Here is a 14,349-nt window from a genome sequence, read left to right as displayed (position 1 = left end):
AAATGGTGCTCTAACAATTGCATAAGAATAACTGGCTTTAAGAAAATAAAATTAAGGGAAAAGAGAAAATTATAATGCTTACATAGGAAAACTGAGCTAATCAATAATTTTTTAGAAGAAATGATTTCGTGATAGATTTCTCCAAGCTATGAACATAAATGCAAAAAAACAAAAAAACATAAATAGAGCTTTTGGCATTTGGGAGGTTGACTTGTTTTTATGCAAACCACGAAACAGGAAATTTAGTTTGAAAATTTTCAAATGGCTATCATGTTCAGAATGCAGCCAGGTCCTCCGTCCTTTTTTCACTTGATGACTTCATAAAAGATAAATAAGCCCTCGGACCAAGAAGTGGCTACACTGGCACAGTTAACTCTCTCGCCCCAGAAATTCAGTCTGCTGAACGGATTATTATTTGGGGGGCAGGGAGGGGGGATGCAGAGGTCTTTAGGACCCAGCAGGCGGCGTCAGGCGGCAGTTGTGTAGATCACGGAGAGACTACGAGGGTCCGGTTCAGTTTTAATTCTGTCTCTAATCTCTGCAACAGCGGCGCTTCCCGGGTCCCGCCGCTCCCGCGCCCGCTCAGCAGCGGCCGGCCGCGGGCGAGAATCGGAGCCACCTCCGCCCCATCACCCACCATGGAAACCCTCCAAGAAAAAGTGGCCCCGGACGCGCGTGCCTGAGGATTCCGCACAAAATAGGTGCCCAAAATGAAGACCCTGATGGTGAGTCAGTTGTGGCAACTCCACTGACCAGAGGCGGGGATCCACGGGCTCAACGTCCCTGGGAAGCTCCGGGGAGCCTTGGGGGAGCCCAACCCTGCGCCGCCAGGTCGACCGGTACAAAGGGACAACTTTCCACCTGCTCCGCGTCGCCTCCCGATCCGCGGCCGCGCCTGGCTGGGAATCCCAGAGCCGGGATGGGAACTCGGGTTGCCTGGGCTCCTGGCTCTCCCGCGAGAGGTCCGAAGGGCGGCCTCAAAGCAGCAGGAGTGGTGGAGGAGCTGCAGGACGCCGCGGGTACGAGAGATGCCCCAAAGCAACAGCCTGGCAAAAACTAAGAGGGGAGGGTAAGGGGTACCTTTGCAGACTTTCTTGGTTTCCTTGCCAGGTGGAAAACTTGAAAAGGCTCGCCGTGGTAGAGCTATTGGGGGTCCAGCAAAGAGGGGATGCCAAGGCTAAAGATGCCAGCAGCTAGGCTGGGGTACAGGGCCTCCTTTCCCAAAGTGCGAGCCCACCCCTGCCCTGGCCTCCGGCGCGCCCTCCCTCCCGCAGCCCGGCGCCGCGCACCACCTGCCCTCTACCGAGAGATCTGGGCGCGGCGGCGGCCAGGAGCAGAGACGCGCCGGGAGCATCCCGTTCCGAGCGCGGGGACAGCACCTCCTCTGCCCCGCGGCTGAGCGCGGAAGAGGGGGCCCCGGGCACCCAGGACCCGGACCTCCGGGTAGTCTGAGCGGCGCGCCGGGGTCCCCCCGGCGGGCGCTCTCCTCCGGGCGAACGCTCAGCAGCTCTCTTCTGCTCTCTCCCGCCCGCCCGCAGCGCCATGGTCTGGCAGTGTGTTTAGCGCTCACCACCATGTGCACCAGCTTGTTGCTCGTGTACAGCAGCCTTGGCGGCCTGAAGGAGCGGCCCCCGCAGCAGCAGCAGCAGCAGCCGCCTGAGACCGGCAGCGCGCAACCGGCGGCCGAGAGCAGCCCCCAGCCGGGCGCCGGGGCCCCCGCGGGACCGCGAACACTGGATGGATACCTCGGCGTGGCGGACCACAAGGTGACGGCTCGCCCACCAGCCCGCGCGCCACTCAGCCTGGGGATCCCGCGCGCCTGAGCCTCTACCCTTTCCCGGGGCTGGGAGGCGCAGTGAGTAGGTGCCCCGCGGAGGCTGGAGTGGGAGTGGACCCTCGGGGTGGGTGGGCTAGTTCCGACCTGCTTTGGATTCCTATTTGGAGAAAGGTGTAAAGTTTTCCAAGGAATAGGCGTGAGATGCGTGCATCCCAAACCCAATTCCTCTAAGGGAACCAACCCTGAATCTAGAACCCCTTGATCCTCAGCATTGCAGCTGCCAGAGTATGTCCGGTTGCGAAAGCTCCGGGTCTGGCAACCAAGTCATGCCCTGGTCTGAGGAAGCCGGGATGGCAGGGGCTCCACCCCGAGCGGGACTCCCACCGCGAGAGGCGCCGGCGGCCGGCCGCCGCTGAGGACCGCAGGTGCTCCTCTGATCTCGCCTTCTCAGGCCCAGGGAGCGGTGCCCAGGCGGCCGCAGAAGGCTTGAGGCACAAACACAGCTTGCACTGGCTTGAAAGCCTGTTTTCCTCTGCCTTTCGGGAAGCGGCTTCATGGCTTGGCTAATAATTAATAAGATGAATTTTTTAAAATTGAGCCTTCTTTCGCTGGAATAATAAATCTCTGGTTTCAGTGTGTGAAACCTCTGGGAGAATCCTAATCAAGTTTTCTGATCCTGAAGATATTTTAATTCAGTTTAAATGTATTCCTCATTATCTGAAGCTGCTAATATGTTTTTATTAAAACACCATTCCACTCTGTATCTGCTCTACAGCTAGAGGATGTCCTGGAATCCCCCAGTTATTCCACTTGCTATTTTACTAAATTCTATCACTGTGAACCAAAGTAATATTTAGCAGCTGCTTCCTTTGTGCATAAAGATCACTGTTAGTGGGCATCAAAAAAAAGCAAACTTTTTTTAAAGTGACAATCAAACGTTGTCACTCACTGGAGCAATGCATAATGCTAAGGATTTGGAGGGTACAAAAGAATTAAGGCAGGAGCTAGCCTTTAGGGACCTTTCAATGCCTGAGAAACAAGCAACTAACGTGGGATGTACATGGATGGGTACACTGATATATAAATGCATAGTAAATGCTGGGTATACGCTTTTAGTACTATAGGGGTGCAGCGATAAGAAAGATTAGTCTTCTGGAAGGAGCAAGGAAAGTTTCTTGGAAAAGGTGGAACTTGTTCTGAAAGAACACAGGGGAGCAGATGAGAGGGAGTAAGTTCATTAGGAAGGAATTGGGATGGGGGGGTGGAAATGGGAGGGGGTGATAGACTGCTGTAACCCCAAAGCAGAGGACCAGCTGTTTCACAATGCCAGTTTCAGTTTTCTGTCCTAGTTGTTGACTGACTGTGTACTTTGTGTCTGCCTGCGCAAGCAACCCATAAGGGCTGAAGTTCTAGGAAAGTGTAGACATCAGCTTCGGGACATGGATGGATGTGCTGTTTATGTGTAACTAATGTATGATGAAGATGTTGAACTTGGGAGCTCTCCATGGCTATTGTGGAAATGACTAACTTAAGAAGCCATTTTACTTGTAAAACTTTGCTTAATAAGCGGGCACCGCGGCTCACTATGCTAATCCTCCGCCTTGTGGCGCTGGCACACCGGGTTCTAGTCCCGAACAGGGCGCCAGATTCTGTCCCGGTTGCCCCTCTTCCAGGCCAGCTCTCTGCTGTGGCCTGGGAAGGCAGTGGAGGATGGCCCAAGTACTTGGGCCCTGCACCCCATGGGAGACCAGGAGAAGCACCTGGCTGCTGCCTTCGGATCAGCGCGGTGTGCCGGCTGCAGCGCGCCAGCCGCGGCGGCCATTGGAGGGTGAACCAATGGCAAAAGGAAGACCTTTCTCTCTGTCTCTCTCTCTCACTGTCCACTCTGCCTGTCAAAAAATTAAAAAAAAAAAAACTTTGCTTAATAGGGGTATCAACATGTACACTTGCTGAGCTGCTTGGGGGAAGAGATTCATAATACTTTTAATGTGAAATTATACATGAAATTCAAAACAATCTAGTAAAAGGGCTTTATAGACTGAAACGCTATGTGAGTGACAAATATTGCGTGAAAGCCCTTGGAATTCTTGGCAGAAGGGTCCTTCTGGACCATTATCAATCCCAATGAAATTCTTCATAGAAAGCCAGTATCTCAAAATTCTACACCCAAAGGAGTCAACAAAACTACTCTACCACTGTAAGCAAAGGAACAAAAGCAAATATTAAACCATGGCTTCTCCATAGCGATTATCACAAATGTCCCACTGAACTGTATGTAAACTTCTGTGCTCAGAGTACATTCACTCAACCCCTTTCCTACTACGATTTAGCTGCTTGGACCTGGGGAAGAGTTCCACTTCCGAAGGTACATCTGTAAAATGTTGTTTGGGTCCTCTCTGAAAGTTGCTGTCCATTAGGTTTTGTTTGAGATTTTCTTATAGTCTTCTTAAGCAGAGGTTGAAATCATTTGTTATGCTGCTGGAGACATTTTCCTCCTGTTGATGCCAGGCATGGTAAGACATGAAAGCTTTTCTATTCTCATTCTAGTGCCAATGATACTCAGATTGCATATTTTTTCACTTTCACATGAGGTCTCAGAAAAATTATAGGATATGTTGAATGTGATGTCCACCAAGCCATATGCTGCTGCATATTGAATCAGAATTCCAGCAGACTTTTTATTTGTTGTTGATTTACTGAGCCTGGAGAGAGTTATAGATACTATTTTGGAAAATGTTCACATCACCATAGCTGGAGGTCCCAAAGACTGATAAATATGTAGTGTTTATGTTCAGCTACATGATGGTATTAACATTATAACTCCAAGATTAAATTCAACAGGTGGTCCTAATCCCCAGCACCTGAATTTCACAAATTACAGCCTGTCTGCAATGATAGTCTTGTCTCATATGGCTGCTGCCTGAATTATTGTTGAGATTAAATCACTGTGCGCTTTTGTTGAAAGATATGCTGCAAGTCAAGTCAGTGATGAGCGGTATGTGTTAAAGCTTAAAATATCACTTTCCCCGGTCAGATTCCCTACTTCCTCTTTCACAATGTGAGCTGCAATTGTAATTCCAGTGTGCCTAAATGAAGGTTACTCAGAGTTGCTTGAGATATGAAAACATTTCATTTTCTGTTTAATAGTCTTTTCCCTTATTTCCCAATCTCTTACCCTAGACATTTTCTCACAAATGTCCCACCAACTCATTGACATCTTGGGTATTTGTCACTGCAGCTAGTGTGCCTGGATTCTGCCATTACTCCCCTGGTCTCCTTTTCCGGAAGCCATTGATTTTTGACCAGGTTAGCCAGATACAAGTGAAGTAGCCAATTTTCGTGGTGTGGAAAACTTCTGCATTCAGAACTACAGCATAGCGTCTAACCAAGCTAACACATGTACATACTCACACACATTAAATCATGTAACTATCAGAGGAACGCTCCATGTCTTGCAGCAGAATGGAAGGGGACATGGAATCAGATTTAGTTCCTAGTCCAGATTTGCCTGTGTAGGTAAAATCATTGGCCATCTGGTAGACCCTATGACTGGGCGCTGATTCCCACTTCCAGTGGACAGGCCCTTATTGCAGAGGGCCTACTGTCAACCTGCACTGGTCTTTTCTGAATTAGTTTCTGGAAGGGCAGTGTCAGTGGGGTCTGTAGCTGAGCAGGTATCTCTTCACTTTAGAAGTGGTCCCCAGGGATGGATTTAACCACATACCAATAATATGTTTGTCCTTGAGCCTTTCTTTCCTTAGGTACTCAGCTATTCAGACAGATCAGAACCACTTATGGTAGCAGTATTAGTGTTAATCTTTGGTAGATGTCAAGCGATGATGCCAGAATTAAATAATCATCTCAAACCAGAAAAAGACATATACCATAGAACTTATTTTAAAAGTAGTCATATTTTTTCTTTAGAAAAGTATATGAATTCTCAAATACACATTTACACCATTTAGTAGACCCTATTTATGGTATTTGAGTCAGCCAATAAATGAGAAATCATTTGGATCTCAAAGAAATTCAAGTGATCTATTTTTCAGTACTTGGGTAGCACAAGATATAATTTGCTAATGATGATGAATCCTACTACTACTAAATATCAACCAAAAGGAATCATGAAATGAACTATTTCCCCCAAGGAGAGGAGTTGCTGTAATATATTTGCTTCTAATAGAAGAGTTCATATTTCTATGACATCCAGGAACATTGCTGTGGATTCCCACAAGGGTAATCCCAAGATACCTCCATCTTCCTGTACCTAATAGAAGAGTTTAAATTGGCTCACTCTGAATTCCAAGCTTGCTGACTTTTTCTCATCCTCATTCTGCCTCAGGACCTTTGCACTTGCTCTTCCCTTTTCCTCGAAAGCTGTTCCCCAAGGTCTTTTGTTCTGTTGGTGTCTTCTGGTCATTTGGTTCTCAGGTCACATGTCATCCCCTTCTGGACCACACTTTTGAAACAGTTCCCTCCTCTACAGTCACTCTTCATCACACTAGTCTGCTTTATTTTCCTTAGAATACTTAACAGTATCAGAAATCATCTCAAAGTTTACTTCTCCATTGAGTATCCTCCCCACAATGAGAATATAAGCCTTGTGACAGCAAAATGTTTGTACATCACCATTGGAACTCCAGGATCTGGAAAACTGTCTGTCACCTGGTAGATGCACCATAAATATTTACTGAAACAAATAAGAAATTGGGAATGGAGCAGGGAAGAACAGAGCTGCTTCCCTTTGTGTTCTTTCTCTATAAGTAACATCATTGCAGTGCCAAGTCCCTAGTATGTCTCATTTTTCCTAAAATTATTTTGCAAAAAAGGTAGTAGTATTGGGGATGAAGAAGAGGAAATGATATAAAATATAAGAATCTTTGAGAATGAGATTTAAGAATCTAGCTTTCAGCAGCTTCTCAAAATTCTTATATGCACTGAAGTTTAAGAATCAACATTTGAGGCCGGCACCACGGCTCACTAGGCTAATCCTCCGCCTTGCGGCGCCGGCACACTGGGTTCTAGTCCCAGTCAGGGCGCCAGATTCTGTCCCGGTTGCCCCTCTTCCAGGCCAGCTCTCTGCTGTGGCTAGGGAGTGCAGTGGAGGATGGCCCAAGTACTTGGGCCCTGCACCCCATGGGAGACCAGGATAAGTACCTGGCTCCTGCCATCAGATCAGCGCGGTACGCAGGCCACAGCGCCAGCCGCTGCGGCCATTGGAGGGTGAACCAATGGCAAAGGAAGACCTTTCTCTCTGTATCTCTTTCTCTCGCTATCCACTCTGCCTGTCAAAAAAAAAAAAAAAAAAATCAACATTTGAAATTTTTTAGTTATCACTTTATATAATTATGTAGTTAATTTATGTCTACATTTTGAAACTAATTGTAACCCTTAGTAAAAGCTCACTGGAGGCCTAGTAGTTTGAAAATGGGGCATTCTGGAGGAATAATGCAGTCCTTACCATCAAAGAACCTTTGATCTAACTGGAGAGAAAAGACAAAGGAGCAAGGAAAGTTAATTAATAAAGCAACTAATGAATAATAATATGAAACCAGGAAGCAATAAATGAAGGTACTAACACTAAAAGGAGGTAATATCTCTGATCTTTCTCCATCTATAAAGTAAGTTAGATACTATCAATACCTTATACATTTGTGAAACTTTCAAATCAACATTCCCTTATTTATTAACTTCATGTAGGTGTTTATGTGTGTGTGGCATCCAAAGAATAATGAGTAAAAAGTTTGAATATCTAAGCAACTTCAAAGTGATTGATTTTAAATTAAAAATATTAAGCCTCTTTGTAATTTTCCTTTGGCATGACATACACTCTTCTGGATTCTTGAAGGGGGCTGACCTGGTTCCACTGTCACTATAACATATGGTGATCACTTTATCCAACCTAAATCTCATAGCTCAGGCTAAGATGAATGCAAATATAATTGTGCTGGCCACAAAACAGAATATCTGCAATCGGCTCTGTCCTGGAAACATGACATCTGTTATAGAGATGAATTTCTATAACCTCTAGGATAAGGTGGCAGTGCATAATTCCTGTTCTGCAAATACTGGGATAAAGTGAGATTCAAAGCAAGAAAGACTTCAAAAAGTTAAAATGTATCATTAATCATCAAATCATTGCTCAAAACCTCCTGCTCACATATTATATTGTTTAAGCAGCTATGTAAGATTTTAAATATGGAAAGACATGAATGATCATTTTGTAAATAGTATTGATCCAATAGAAGAATTCACTGTGACCAGTGAATTTATGATCAAATGATTGATAAAAACTTGAGTAGGGACATTTATGAGATCTACTCAGAGTCTTCTTCACAGGCTCTTTTGCTCCTAATTATTTAGTCTGAACCTAGGACAAATAAATATTTTATTGTATGCTGTATTCAATATGATCTTCAAATACAGATCACAGGGATGTTTATTCTCAGCTTATCACATCAGGTAAATCTTCCCTGACTGGTAGGCCTGTTAGACCTGAACTTTATGTTTGGTCATCATAGCCAGGATCCCATGATAATACCTATTCTTGTTTATTGTTATTTCTTATCTAGCATTGGCCGATTTCTTCACTAAATGATCGCTTCTTGAAGGTCATGAATTTTTCCTCCCCTTTTTGCCTTCGTATTCCTAGCCTTTAACATACTCCTTGGCGTATAATGCATCTTCAATACATTTTGAATGAGTGAGTATATCTACATAAGAATTTTAAATTTCTTCTAAAATAAGCCTACCTCAAGAGTTTTTGACCATATGGAGTTACTGAAAAAAGCTTCACATCATAAATACCAATTTCTTCTGCTACAATTTGTAGTTCTGTAACTAATTCATTTCTACCTTCTTGTACTAATCAGATCTCTTCAAACATACTCAGAATTTTAGAGCTAGAAGGAAAACTTAAAAATCATCAAAAGGAATTCATGAGTAGTCATGTGATTTGCCCAAGGTCGCAGGTTAGCAGCAGAGCTGGGGATAAAATGTGGGTCTCTGACATGAACATCATTACCATAAAGGAAAGTCGGTGCCAATATCTTCTAAGCAGTGACTCAACATTATTTGGATAGAATTTATTAAAATGATGAGCCCAGGCCTACCCAGTTGTTGGGAAGAAATAAATATTTAAACATCTTATTATTCTGAAATGAATGTAAGAATATGCCTCTGGATAGTTAAAGACAGCCTTGCACCCACGACTGACTTGCAATGGGTACTGTGAATGCTGCATAAAATGCCTGGTACTAGTCTATTGGAGCAATCTGATTTTGCCTTTAAAAAGTAAACCAAGCCCAAAAAAGGGTCATGTTTAATTATTTGCAGGAAATGACACAAACAGACCACTCGTTTAGCTGAATTACCTTCTCCACAGTGGGGAAGAAATCATCATCAGGAGACGCAGTTAAGTAACTGCGTGGAGAACTGCCATCGTGCAGAGACCACTGACTCCCCCGACATTCTCAGAGGTAATGCTTGCTCTGGGGGAGAGTTACTTGAGACAAATAAGAAACCATTTCACCTGTGGTAGGGAAGTTAACCTGGATAGTTACGGTAGCTCAGTATGAAAAGGATACTTGTATTCTGTTCTCTCTTAATGGCTACGGAGGTGTCTGTGGAATTCCTGGGAACCTCACAGAATCTGAGTCAATGCTGCAAACTGAAATGCAGAGGTAAACAATTTTTTATAAGAAAGCATATTCTGGAAATTAATTGCACATGTGGGACATCACTACCTGCTGAACCACATGTATTGTTAAAATTTCTAACTTACAGATCTGCAAAGGTTCCTTGTATGTTTCCTTTGCCTAGAAGATCAAGCTCTGACTACTTGTAAAACTCACAATGTCATACAGGGTCATTGTGGCCTAAATCCCCAACCTTATCTCCCATAGCTCCCCTAAACCCAGGCTCCACACACCCTGAGAACACAGCTGATTGTCTACTTTTCTGTTTTTCTTTTGGCAAAGAGTATCCTTTCTCCCTTTCTCTGCCAGGTGGAGAACTAATTCATCAAGACCCAGCTCAAGCAGTTCCTCTCTAAAATTTTTCCAGAAGCAACAGCCATGCAGAGTAGACCAGACATTCTCTCATACCATTCATGCATCAGTTATCAATCACATATTGGCTGGAGACCTACTACGTGTTAGACAGAAGGGGAAAATGAGAATCAGTGTAGGAAATATTATATATATTTGGGAAGTGCTAAATTATTTTTTGTATCTTACATACCTCTGATAACATAATATTGCAACTATTCAACTTCATGCTCAATGTCTAAACTATCTTCTGGAGGCCAAGAACATAATTTGTCCATCTGGATATTTCCAGAACCTAAAATTGTTTCTCATACACATTGAAGCCCAGTAAATCTTTGATCAGGGTTAAACAAAATCCTGTTGTAATTACATATACTAGGAGGATATTTGAACACATCTGGCCAGTAGACTTATTAATTGTAACCAAGAAAAGCCCAGAAATGATAAATAGAGGAAAAAGGACTTCATGCATATGGCTGTCACACATGTTTACTTTCTGCTTCTCATTTAAATACAGAGCAACATGTGATGACCATTCCAAAATGGGAGACTAGATGTTAGTATATAATAGTGCCAGGGTCTATATTTGAAGAACATATAGCTTCATGGAAGGCAAGGGGACATACCCAAGCCTTTTACTTGATGTGAGTTCTTGAGCAAGTCACAAAACTTGTAGGCCTGAGTTAGTCTGTAGAAGAGGGAGTTACATGATATTCCATTCATTCCCTCAATGATCAGGTAGCAATTATGTGCTTTCCATATTCCTGACATTGTGTTCAGAACCCAAGAGACAATGAACAATGAATAAGGTGTGATCTCTGACTTCATAAAACCTACCTCTTTTAGGAGAGGCAGAAAAAAAAGAGTCATTAAAATTACAGTGCAGATTTGAATAAAAATATTTATATGCTGTCAACATTGGCTCTTATCCTGAGACCTCTGGAGGTGGCTTTAAGGATAAATTAGCAGAGTGACTCCATCAGCTGTGGGTTTCAGAGGGTAACCCTGGCTTTGGGATGCGGTCAGTTGTATTAGCCCTTGGTTATTGCGGAGGGACCAGTCAGCAGAACGTTGCTGTGGTCTCAGTGAATGACATGCTGTCCCAAAGATGAAGACACCTAAGGTTTCTGCCCACCCTAAGTTTCTGCCATTGCTCATCCCACTGTGTCTGCTAAATGGAAATTCTCCAACAGCAGAAGGTTTGAGGTTCAAGATTGCCTCTCCATCAGTGGTGGAGGGAGTCTGAGGAGGATCACAGATGGCGCTTCAAGTTTGTCTAATTTTGAACCTCGCTGTGCATCTTAATACCACATACTGACTTGAGCAAAACAAGAAATGGTGCCATTATGATTAGGGCTGAAGCAAGCTGTTGTGGGGACTCCATGATGTGTACTGGCAGAAACAGGAATTAAACCCTCCACCTGCAGCCGAGCCAGAGGGATGTGGAGTAAATGTGTTGGCAGAGACTTTATCATGCAATGATTCTAGTAGGGGCGGGGTGGGGAGCAGATTTTATTCTTGAATAACCTTGTCAAGGGAGACTGTTGCATAATCCTTCTTACCAAGTAGAAGTATGGGATAGAGAGTAGCTTCCTCTCCTTTCACTTCCCATGTAACTATAGAGAGAGCAATTACCATTCTTTTAAATCACTGAACTTTGGTAACAACTTCTAAGGACAGTAAAGTTTCCATTTCACTTGCCTCAGAAGGAAATTGGCCATAAAGTAATGTAAAATTTGTCAAGAAGGAGTCTGGATCCTAATTTATTCAAAAGCTTTTGATTGGTAGCAAAAACGTATACTGTACATCTGAATGAACTCCAGCTTTATGGGGCCCATATTTGGAGTTGTTTGGCAATGTCACACCTGCCAGGCTGCTGTCAGGGATATATCCACGTTTCTCACATTAGCTGACATGGAATATGCTTCCACTGTGTGCTGAAAAATCGTAAAGCTGGTTCGTTTAATCTTTATTCCACATGTACAGGTTTGGAACAGTTAGAGCGCAGGAAGTGATAATGTGCTGCTTTTATTCTAGCACTTGGGAAAGGGATTGTGGGCACCTGTGTGTGTTTCCGATCAGCAATGCCCCTGCCACCATGAATGAAGCTCTACCTTGGTACTTGCCATCACTAATCCCTGCAAGAATTATGTCCATTATTACAACTGAGTGTGGTTTGGGACTCAATTGGTTTGGGACTCAATTTGAAATGTGATGAGTTTTTAACCCAAATGTTTAGAAATAAAAGTCAGAGAAAGATGTCATGGAGATCAAGGTGTGTAGCCTGAATGAGCCTGCAGGTAAAGGGTTGTCTTGGTCCATTTGGTGCTGCTATAACAAAATTCCACAGATTGAGTGTTTTACAAAGAACAGACATTTATTGCTCACAGTTCTGGAGGAAGTGCAAGATGGAGGCCATAGCATTTGGTGTCTGTTGAGAGCTGCCTCCTCCAGAGGGGATGTGTCCTCATGTGGCAGATGGTGGAATGGCAAGAACAAGTGCCCTCTCTCAAGCCCCTCTTTAAGGGTTTCTCATCCCACACACCAGCAAGGAGCCCTCCTGGGCTAATCATCTCTAGGAGGCTCCACCTCTTCATCCTATCATATTGGCATTCCCTGAATTTTGGAGGCAGTCAAACCATAACAGGTTAACATAGCATAATTAGACCTAAGACTAAGAGGAAGTACTGGAGTGAGAAACAAGGCAAAGTGCTTCTTCCCTGTTTCCAGAGAGACTCCTACTGGTAATTTACACATGAAGTGTTGATTGGGTTCTAGAAAGCCAGTTAAGAGTAGCTTGTCATGGGCTCTGAGGTGTTTAAAAAGGGTTCACTGTTATTTTGACATCAACATTTGATTATGATTTTATAAGCTGTTCAATAACAGAATCAGTGGACAAAGGAATCAATCAAAAGTAAGTTTTTCTGCCTAGGATGGCTGGGGAAGAATAGTAAGGGGGCTTCCTTTACTCTGGAATGAACACCATAGTGCCCTTCTGCGATCACTGACTAGGGTCCTCTAGGGAGTCATAAATCTTGGTATTGACTGATCTGCCAAGAAAAGGACTATTCTTAATGGGCTCACAGAGCATCCGAACCTTTGGAAGCTTGGAAAGATAGAATGGGATCAGACCTTACTTTGTGCATCTCCAAAGGTTTTGAACCAAACTGTGAACACCAAACCTCAGCAGAATCTCTTGCAAACTGTGCCTGTAGACCAGATATAAGAATATGGAACTCCTTCTATCTGGGAAATTTCTCCTCTGACTCATCCCATCCCCACTGTAGTATGTTGAATAAGGAAGGAGAGGGCCAGAATGCTAGTCTTGAGAAACAAGCACTACCCCCTTCAAAGCTGTAAATGTTTTAATACTCATTGTCTTCTCAAAATGACAAAAGGTAAAAATGGAGGCTGGCAGTCAGAAATCTTCCACCAAGACATCATTACTGTTGCTGATATGTTAATGAATTTTAACAGATATTTTCATACATGTCATGATGTGAATATATGATATTTTCATGGGCTTCTTTTCACTGTTTTATTCATATATGCTGGATTTGTGGGATCTGTGTGTACATTGATTTACCAATATGATCAGTGGTAAAAAGGAGGGTGCCATCTTGTCATTAGTCCCTAATTATAAAGACTTATCTTGTCTAATCACTTAAAACTAAAATACTTTCCAATTAGAGTGGGAATATTAAGAAATATGTCTTGACATTTATGCTAAATTCTCCACTTACTAATCCTGGAGGTACACACACCCCTCTACGAGCTTAAGAACTCCTTTCTTTCCCTGCTGTTTACAAGCTCCTAGACATTTATCTTGTGGCAATACATCCCCCTCTATCTTGACCTCTGACCCGTTTACTCAGCTACAAAATATGTTACAGCAATTTTTATTTTTTTGTTTATTTGAGAGAGACAGACAGAGACCTCTTATCTGCTGTTTCACTCCTCAAATGCCCACAGCAGCCACGAATGGCTCAGGCCAAATCCAGGCAGAAAGAACTGAATCTGGATCTCCCAAAAAGGTTGCAGGGCCCAAGTACTTGAGCCAGCAGATGCTGGCTCCCAGGGTGTGCAGTAACAGGCAGCTGGACTTGGGAGCAGAGCTAAGACGCAAACCCAGGCACTCGGATGCAGGATCCCAAGTGGTGTCTTAAACAGTGCAGCAATCTCCACTCCTGTTCAGCAATTTTTAAATTTTATAAATCATGCCCAGTAATCCTTTAATCCTTCCTGTCAACTTTCACTAAATTCTCTCCCCCTGATCAGTAGCTACTTGGGGCATGTCATGATAACTTCACACTGTTGAAAGTGACCTTCACCTTTATGGTCAGTAAAGTGGCCCTCATGTTTGTCTTTATTTCCTGGGCTCCTACTCTGTGACTTACTTCTCTGTTGACAAATAATGCAGATCTAATTACATGTCCCAAAAATAGCACAGGTCTATTTTCACATCATTGTTTGCTACAACACAAATAATTATAATCATCAATTTCTTATTAATTTGCAGACTTT

At 43.6% G+C, this 14,349-nt stretch overlaps 1 protein-coding gene across 3 annotated transcripts in view; it reads left to right on the top strand.

Moving 5' to 3' along the window:
- Nucleotides 1-404: 404 nt before the first annotated feature.
- Nucleotides 405-14,349, top strand: part of ST6GALNAC5 (ST6 N-acetylgalactosaminide alpha-2,6-sialyltransferase 5) — a 215,630-nt gene continuing 201,685 nt past the window's right edge. The window contains exons 1-2 of one of the 3 annotated variants that reach the window (XM_051856348.2): nucleotides 405-725; nucleotides 1,539-1,766. In XM_051856348.2, the coding sequence (XP_051712308.2) occupies nucleotides 711-725; nucleotides 1,539-1,766 (243 nt within the window). In that variant the 5' untranslated portion in view covers nucleotides 405-710. The remainder of the gene's footprint in view (nucleotides 726-1,538; nucleotides 1,767-14,349) is intronic. The other 2 variants (XM_070078237.1, XM_002715552.5) reach the window with 2 other exon arrangements.

Source organism: Oryctolagus cuniculus, chromosome 7 (assembly GCF_964237555.1).
Source record: "Oryctolagus cuniculus chromosome 7, mOryCun1.1, whole genome shotgun sequence".
In the NCBI taxonomy this organism is placed as follows: Eukaryota; Metazoa; Chordata; class Mammalia; order Lagomorpha; family Leporidae; genus Oryctolagus; species Oryctolagus cuniculus.
The sequence above is the reverse complement of the archived record's forward strand: the minus strand, read 5'-3'. Positions and strand labels throughout refer to the sequence as shown.